Source organism: Vidua macroura, chromosome 4 (genome assembly GCF_024509145.1).
Source record: "Vidua macroura isolate BioBank_ID:100142 chromosome 4, ASM2450914v1, whole genome shotgun sequence".
Taxonomy (NCBI): Eukaryota; Metazoa; Chordata; class Aves; order Passeriformes; family Viduidae; genus Vidua; species Vidua macroura.
In genome coordinates, this window is record NC_071574.1 from 49,260,515 (window position 1) to 49,269,873 (window position 9,359).

The window sequence follows — 9,359 nt, forward strand, 5'->3', positions numbered from 1 at the left end:
GAATCATGCAAACGTTTAGGTTATAAAGGAACCATTTTCCATTAAGATCAAAATGTGCTCCGCAGCAGAGGGGCTGCAAAGGAGCTCTCGAGCACAGCCGTGCTCCAGGCTGGAGCGCCCCGAGCCCCCCGTAGCTCCCGGGCCCCTCGGCTGGGGTCGGCCGAGCGCTCCCTCGCTCCCGGACGCACAGGCCCGGAAACGGACACGGCCAAAGGAGCCCATTTCCCGTCCGCGCCTGGCGCTTCCGGGTCGCGCGCCGGGTTCCGCTGGAGGCGGCGGGGCGGGAGCTGCGGGGCGGGCGGCAGTTCCCGTCCACCTGCTCCTCCTCCTCCTCCTCCTCCGCTTCATCTCGTCCTCGTCCGGGTGCCGCTTGTGACCGCCGCGGGCTGTCCCGGGTGAGCGGGGCCGGGCAGGGCGCGCTGTCGCCGGCCGTGCGGGTGCCCGCGGGCGGGGAAGGGGAGGCCGCGGGGACCCGGGGCTCTGTGCCGGCGGCGCTCCGGCTGCAGGTCTCTTCCTCTGCCAGTATAGGTTTATCACCCCACCATCGCCAAAAAAAAAAAAAAAAAAAAAAAAAGTGTCCTTTGCAGAAAATTCGCGGTGGTTCTGCTGCTGTCCGTGGGTCCCTGCTCTTGAGAGCATCCTCGTGTTCCCAGCGTAAAATTGCCGGGATTTTATAAAACCGGCCTAAAGTCTGTTCCTGCTGGCCACCTTTTCATTCTCGGGGATGTATGTTTACTCTCTTGGGTATGTGCGAATAGTGTTTCCTCGGCAAAGGTGAGTTTGACTTGTCACGGCTCAGCTGTCCAGGGCGATGGAGCGGCACAGGCAGCCCACGGTGATGATCACTTTCGTCCTTCTTTAGTGGGCCAAACATGGTACCCTGTTAAGTACTTAAGTTCATATTTGTTTTGAAAGAGCCACTCACTTTGGGTCAGCTAAAAGCAGTGTGGTCTGTCACACCGGTGGCCCTAGGCTTCTGGCAACTGTGTTGTGTTCTGGCTAATGCCGAGCACACCCAGACATGGGAAAAGAAGAGAAACACATCCCGAACTGGGGAAAGAGCCTCAGTCTTTCTGGAGTAATTACCGGACTCTGTTAAGCAGAAATTAATGGAAAATAAGTTTCACTTAAATGCAGGAGATGCTTGTATACTTCTAGCAACCAAGCTTGTTTTCTGGATATTAATCTTAAAAGTTGATACAATTGCACTCAAAGCCTTTTAAATTTCTGTGAGTATTTTTTCCTGTGAATTGTGAACATTTCAAATATCTCTAATGCTTTAACTTTTTTTTTTTTTTTTTGCAGATTAATAAACTTACTGAAGCATTGTTAAGGAGCTAGAATGGGAGTGAAAATTTAATCCCAATTAGGTATTTTGATTATAGGAACATGGGATTACTCTGGGTCCTGTTTTTGAAGTTGTAGGCATTCAGCTGGTCATAAGAAACAGAAATTAATCTTGGTATTTAAGTATTTCCTCTTTTCTCATGGTAACAACAAAAATATTTAAGTTCAAAATGGCTTGTTCTCATCTTGTTTTAGCTTTTTCCTATTAACTGTTTAAATTAATCTCTGAATTTTAATAAATATTTTGGCTGCAATCTATCATTTGGATTCTGGACAATCAATTCTCTTGATTGTCCAGCTTGAACTAGGACTGCAAGAATATGGTATGCTAATCCAAGTCATTGGTATGGAAGATGATTTTTTTTATCTCCTCCGTAATCTAAGAGTTTTACAACTACTTATGTGGTGCTTATTTTTAAAACTACAACATTCTCTCCAGGTTTAAGTTTGTTTTATCATACAAGTTCTTCACTGCCATAATGAGGCTAGTAATTCTTGAAGATTATGATCAGGCTAGTGAATGGGCAGCCAAATACATCTGTAATCGTATTATCCAGTTCAAGCCAAGTCAAGGAAGATACTTCACGCTTGGTCTACCAACAGGCAAGTTTTATTCAAAGTCTTTGTAAATAACTAAGCCTAGAACAATGTTTGTATCACTGGTAGCAGATACAGTATTTAAAAGAACATAAGTATTTTTGGTAATATTCTAACTTTTTTTTTTTAAATACGGATTTGATTTCTGTGAAAAGTTGTGATAGTTTGAGAAACTGATAAATACTAAATGAGAAACAGTAGATTGCTTGTATGTTGAAAAGCACTGTAGCAAAATTTGACTGTGAAAACATTTAAATACATGGAAAATGTGCAGATACACTGAACAGTAGAAAAATTTTATTTAACAGGGAGTACACCTTTGGGATGCTACAAAAAGCTGATAGAATATCACAAAAATGGAGATCTCTCTTTCAAATATGTAAAGACTTTCAACATGGATGAATATGTAGGTAAGATGTGCTATTATTTGAGAACATACTGTACTCTTATTATTTTTTTTTTCCGTATAAAAACTATTAAATACTTTGTCAAAGTACCAGGTTAGTCTAATATGTTTGTATTCCTATATTGGACTGGTGTCCCAGCACTTTTCTCTGTTCCTTTATCTACAAAAATGCAAAAATAAACACCGGGCTAAATCCAGTGTTTCACAGTACTTCTGCAGAAATTATGTTGTCATGTAATATTGGGACTGCATTCCTATTGAAGACTTTACACTCTGGGTTAAGATGTATGTGGAAGGAATGTAAACCAGTTACTTTGTACGTGCCAACAGGAAACTTTTCTTCTTGATGTAGTTTCAAATTTTGCTTTATTTGACTCAGGTTTGCCTTGCATGTATCTACATTTGTTACATACAGACTAGAAGTAACACTGTTTTAAATCTTGTCATATAGTAATTTCACTATAAATCATTTCAGGGCTTCCCAGAAATCATCCAGAGAGCTATCACTCCTATATGTGGAATAACTTTTTTAAGCATATTGACATAGATCCGAATAATGCTCATATCCTTGATGGGAACGCACCAGACTTACAGGCGGAATGTGATGCATTTGAAAAGAAAATTGAAGAAGCAGGGGGGATTGATCTGTTTGTTGGAGGTATGAGGAAATGCTCTATGGTTAGTTACAATTCAAGCACATACACTGATTCTTTAATCACTATATTTATGACTTGACTAAACCCCAGATTTTTCAATTATTGTGTAAGGAAGTTCTGTGTCTAACAAAGAATCAGTATAAATTCCAAAACCAGAATGGTTGGTGTCCAAGTTTCTAATGACTTAAGTAAGTTTTTGTTGAAAATGGGGAATCGAAAGGAAAGGATGAGCCGTTTTTTATTCATTTACAATGTTTGAGGATATGTGTTGACTCTCAGGTCTGGAATGATTTATTTTTTTTAACTTTGAAAAGGCATTGGTCCAGATGGCCACATTGCATTCAATGAACCCGGATCAAGTTTGTCTTCAAGAACAAGATTAAAGACTTTAGCAATGGACACCATTTTGGCAAATGCTAAATACTTTGATGGAGACTTATCTAAAGTACCAACTATGGCGCTAACAGTTGGTGTGGGTACAGTGATGGATGCTAGAGAAGTAAGAACTCATTTAGTTCTAGTTGCATGTGTGTTTTCAAAATAAGTTGGTATTGATACTAGGATTGAAAGTAAAGAGACCTTTGTTTTGCAGGTGATGATTCTTATAACAGGTGCACATAAGGCTTTTGCATTGTACAAAGCAATTGAAGAAGGAGTCAATCATATGTGGACAGTTTCTGCTTTCCAACAACACCCTCGCACTATCTTTGTGTGTGATGAAGACGCTACTTTAGAACTAAGAGTTAAAACTGTGAAGTACTTTAAAGGTGAGCACTGAATTAGAGGTCACATGTTTACACAAAACCGACAGCTTTGAAATTATACTGATTTAAATCTGAGCATTCCAACACTTTGCACTCACTAATTATAATGTTATATATTCAAAATATAAATATTAACTTATTTCTTGTGTTTGGAAAATTGCCAGGAGGCATAACTTGTGCTACCTACATTCCAGACAAATCTACTTGGGAAGAGTATTTCCTTTGCTTTCAGTTTGAAACAATAATTTAGTAATCTTTAACTTTAAACAGCAGCAATCTGGTGTTCCAGAATACAGATCTTAAGTATACTGGAAAGATTAATTTAAAAAAAAATCTTAATACATTTATTAATCCTGACACATTTCCATGCTGCTTTTGCTATATGCTTTAATGTGATGTCTAGTAAACTGTGATACAGAGTTTGAAGCCACCTGAGAACATTTTTCATGTGCAATTAGCATAACAATCTATACTGCCTTTGAAAACATTGCACCCTTTTACTGTGTGTGTTTTTTGTATTTGTAGAAGGTATATTCGGGCAAACTTAAAGTCAGGATATTTGATAGTAATGGAGACTTCCTAGACTGAATTCTGTTTGACTGAGACAGTAGAAGCTGAGAAAAGTAGTTTTCTCCTGACTGTACTAGCACAGGACATGCAATTGTGTGACTCACTTGTTGTTCTCACTAGCGTGGGTACCTGTAGTATCTGAGGTATCAGAGATCAAGATTGTCATTTATTAAATTCTTTTATAGAGCATTATATCACCAGTGCTCATGTAAGTACTGGTTTGCAATTTGGACATTTCTGTGATATTTATCCTGCTACCTCTTATGGCCAGCTTGTAAATTTTATATTTTTCAATATGCTGTTCTCTGCTATGTATTTGTTGGGGTAGGAGGGAGGGTTAGTCTTTTCTTGTATCACATTGCTAGATAGCAGTTACTGTTGTTTTCAAAGATAAACTTCTCTAATTGCTTGGATAAGTTTTAAATATTATCCTGTATTTTACATAAGCAGAGGCTTTGCTTGGGAAACACAAACCTAATGTAGAATCACTAAATATAAATGACACTGAACATTGCTTTAAAAAACATCAAGGGCTACAATTTATGAATGTGTGCTATTGTGTCACTGTATTTACCCTGTAATACACAGCAATAGAACTTTTAAAAAGATGGTTTACTTTAAACTTACTTAATTTTACCTACTCTCAAATCAGTGAGATTTTTTCCCCTTTTAAGATGGAGAAGAAGTCAGTGTGGGTCAAATTTCAAATTATTTCTGAATCTTGATCTTCAGGTTAGACTTCTTAGGGAAGCTAGGTAGTTCTTAATATTGCTATTTATGGTAGTGATTTATGGAGATTTTTCACCACTTAAAACTTTCATTACGAAACTGCATTTTTTTTTTTTTTTGTTTTATGATGATGTCTGTTAAACAGATTAACCTATCCCATTTTTTTCTAACTTCCTGAAAACCTGTAATAGGCTAAAATTATCAAGTGTGCTTATAGTCTTACTTGCAACTTTCTTGAAGAATGAAACAGAAAATGAACTTTTAATTTACTGATTTATCTGCAGATAAGTTCGTTCAGGATAGTTTTTTCCATACTTAAACATGTTCCTCTTAAACCTGTGTGCAGAAATCTGTTTATTCAAAGCATACTTGAATATCCAGTGGGACTTTCCATTGAAGTAATTGTTTTGGCATCTAGCAAGTCTGGTGCATTCCTTTAAAAAAATCTTTTGTTTCTCACTGTTTTTCCTGTAACATTTTCACTAACAGGATTTAAGTATCCTTCATTAAGTATGACAAAAGCTATACTTTGAAACAATTTTTCATGCATCTAGGAAGTGGATAATCATTTCATTTCCCCTTTTTAGAAGAGGAAAATATTGGTAGGAAGTTAAATGTTTTAAAGCTCAAAACACGTTTCTAGTTTGCATAGTATATGCAGCTGTTACTCTTTCTGGACAAACGACTTTTATGTCAAATGTATATTTAAGTTTTTGTCACTGTTAAACTGAAAAAATATTACACTTGATCTGACATCTGTATTTTATATTAAATCATCACACAGTGATTAGTAATAGATGCTGCATAAGATGCATTTTTACCTACATTACCTACAGTAATGACCTTAGATTGTATGGTTAACTCAAATTTCATGTTGCTGCAGTGACACCAAGGTTGCCACCAGCTGCATCATGTAGCAAAGGTATTTGAATATTCTTTGCCATAGATAATAAATATGCCATACTGTGAAATTTCTTTCACGGTTTTTAAGAAAATTACTTTTAGTGTTTAGTGCATATTTTAATTTTAGAAGTTAAATCTTTAGTTCAATACTAAGATGGACTTTTACTTTGCAGATTGTGAACACTGATTGTTACTGTTATTAGTCCTCAAGGTGAAATGAGGTTAAAAACCTGCCAGTGATCCAATGTCATACATACCTAGATGTAGGTAACATTTTTACCTACATAGTTATAGCAAAGTTAAGAAGGAAGCATCTTTTTTATTAATTGCACTTCAGCATTTATCAGAATTAAAGTAGTTGAAGAGGAAAAAAAATAACCCCCCTAATCATAGCTATGGAGGACTTGTATAGAAAGAAAGAAAAAGCCCAGCTACAACAGGAAACAGTTGAACTGCTGAAATTGAGTCTGCACTAAGAGTCTGGATAATTTAATTTGATTTTGCCTGTCTAGGACAAGTACATGATAATTATAAAGACAGTATCACCACAGTGCTAGAACATTGCAGAAGAACTTAAGCTGTCGAAGTCTTACTGTGTGTGCATCTGATTTTTATGGCAAATTGTGGTGTGAGGGAATTGCATTGCTGTTACACAGTTTTTAATCCATGGAAGATATATTCAGTTCATTTGGAAGTATTCCAGATGTGTTTTTTGGGTCTGTTGTCAGGGAAATATCTGGTCCATGCTTAGCTGATACTGAATATGTCATTAGTATGCAAGTGATACAGGAATATATCTGCTGTCTCTGACTCTGAACTAGTTTAAATAGCCATTGTTGTTCTCTTCAATGAACTATTTAAATGTATACTGTGAAGCAAATTCCAAATAAAAATGTGGATAGAAGAACATGTTAACAAAGTATAACTTATGTAAAGCTGGCATTGTTGCTTTCCCCCCAAGGTTTAATGCATGTGCACAATAAGCTTGTGGACCCACTGTACAGTATGAAAGAAAACTGAAAGAAGACTGAAGAGGAACTCCATGTGGGTCAGCAGCAAAAGTTTTAGGTAGCAGATGAGTTCACTGCTATGCAATATGCTGAAAACTGTTTAAAATGGGAAATCCTAGGTACTGTATTTTTAAAAAGGTCCAATATCTGTACATTCACATTCCATCTGTTTGCTGTGTTGTGCATTTTCCTTTAACATTTGGAGCTCTGCTGTTTGCTGACATCACTAAATGGCAAAGAACAAACTTGGGAGAGACTGCACGTTATGTAGAGAGGAGAAAAGCAGAGCACTTACTCTAGCACATCGATGTATTGCATCTGCCTCATGTTAGAGATGATGAAACTTCCATTTCCCAGAATTCTTAATTTTTGGCTTGGGTAGTGTAATTACATTTTGCATTTGTGTCTCTAGGCAGAATGGTTTTGGCCTTTGCTAATACTATGGACTTGTAATAGTTGTACAATTTCTACTATGAAATGTTCTGTTTACATATATCTTATGTACACTGAGCTTTTGCACTTGGTTGCCTTAAATTTGTCTTAAACAGTTTCTGAGCATCTCAAGTCCTGCTGTATATTTTGGGCAAATGAAGATACAAAAACAGTGCCTAAAAATGCACCAAATTCTTTGAAGTTACAACTTGCTCCACGGATAAAAATATTAAACTTCTACAATAGCACTTTCTCCTCTCATGTACTTCAAATTACTTTAGGATCTTTATATTTTTGGTAATCAAGCTTTATACATAAGGAAGAAATCTCAGCATTCCTTCGTGGAGGTACCTGGTCAATTATATAACTGATGTTACAATTAAATGCCTGAAAAGGGCTTAATTTACAGGACTATAATGTCTGCAAATGATCATTTAAAGCCAACTGTTAATCACTTTTTCATTGTATCATTATAAACATTGAGCTGTTACAAGGAATGTTATTTCCTACTTTGAATATAAGTAAAACCTAAATATAAATCTCTTAGTTTCAAAATTGTTTCATTTCTAATATAGTCATGAGCAAATACTTCAGAGTTTCAGGGAGTGATTAGGCACCAAAGGAGAAAGGTAAGAGTTTACCGATGAAGACTTTTTTTTGGAAAGGCCTTGTTAAAAATACTCACTGCAAGAAAGTACAACGAAGCAGAACTTTAACAATTTAACTTTTCACCTAAATGTCAGGGATATAGTCTTTATTACAAAATCACATTGTCTCCCCAGGGATGTGGTAGGCTCACCTTTCATCTAGGCAACTTTTCTAGACTCATGTAGGCTCACCTTTCTCATAAATGGTCTTGCAGGATACTTTCAAATCTGGACTGTTCTCTGATTCTATGAAATTACAAAAGCGTGGAAGAATCCGTCTGTAGCACTGTAAGAAGCCGGGCCTAGTGTTTCAATTCTCAATTGTTCAATACACTGAACATCCATCCACACATTTAAAACAGGCTTTCAGCTTTAAGGTTGAGTTTATGCATGTGTATTTTTGAAGCATAATGCAACACTGTGTGGAAAAAAACTTGACTGCTTTTCAGAAGAATGCTGTTACAGGTAATGTATGACTCAAAACACAGTGTTAGGTTTGCCATTAGACTTTACAGCTAAGTAAGTTTATAAGCAATTCTATTACAAAAAGCGTGAAACTGAAAGTAGTAATGAATTTAGGTTATTATTAAAGGAATTGAATCAGGTTTCATCTTGATCATACTTCACGTGGCAAAATGGAGAATTCTTTTGAAACTATATTCTTGTTCTTTATTCCAGCACACCTTTCAGTCATGTGCCTTGCCTGGCACCCTTACTCACTAAAGCCGTTTGTGTTCTCAAGATGTGTGAGATCACAGAATTAGTATCTTTCTCCCTTTTAACTACCCGACCTTTTGTGAAACACAGGCCAGTTTAAATACTGGTACAGCAGAACCTGTCTGTCCTTGAGTGGGTCTGGGACTGTTACTGTCTCTTTTAATGCAGTTTTTCATTGTTCTCCAGCTTGTTTCTCTTGTTATACTATTCATTTTTTAATTTTAACTGCTATATTATGTTATTTTTTTAAGCACTACCATATTGTTTCCATTATTTCATTGCTTAAGATACTTCCAATCATTTAATGAAATATCACTTATTCAGGAGAGTACCTTCCAAACTTGTCAACTACTAAGAGCGAGTCAACCCTTTAAGTTGCATAAGATTTTACCTGTTACTCTGCAGTAATGGCAAAGCAAGCATTTTCAAGTTCAGGAGTAAAAGTAACTTAAAAGTAAATTCTAAGTTAGCCTAGCACATCAAGGTTACCATTTTATTCTTCTTCTCGTTTTAAAGTATTTCCAAAGGAAAGGGGGAAATGAAAAAGTACTGGACAGAATCAGGTACATTTGTGTCAAAAA

At 36.7% G+C, this 9,359-nt stretch overlaps 1 protein-coding gene across 1 annotated transcript; it reads left to right on the top strand.

Moving 5' to 3' along the window:
* The first annotated feature begins 275 nt into the window (after window positions 1–275).
* Window positions 276–7,960, top strand: GNPDA2 (glucosamine-6-phosphate deaminase 2). The gene is made up of 8 exons (XM_053975809.1): window positions 276–395; window positions 1,306–1,370; window positions 1,787–1,954; window positions 2,257–2,354; window positions 2,826–3,008; window positions 3,321–3,505; window positions 3,599–3,773; window positions 6,934–7,960. The coding sequence occupies exons 3-8, from the start codon at window positions 1,827–1,829 to the stop codon at window positions 6,990–6,992; spliced, it is 828 nt and encodes a 275-aa protein (XP_053831784.1). The 5' UTR covers window positions 276–395; window positions 1,306–1,370; window positions 1,787–1,826; the 3' UTR covers window positions 6,993–7,960.
* The last annotated feature ends 1,399 nt before the right edge of the window (window positions 7,961–9,359 follow it).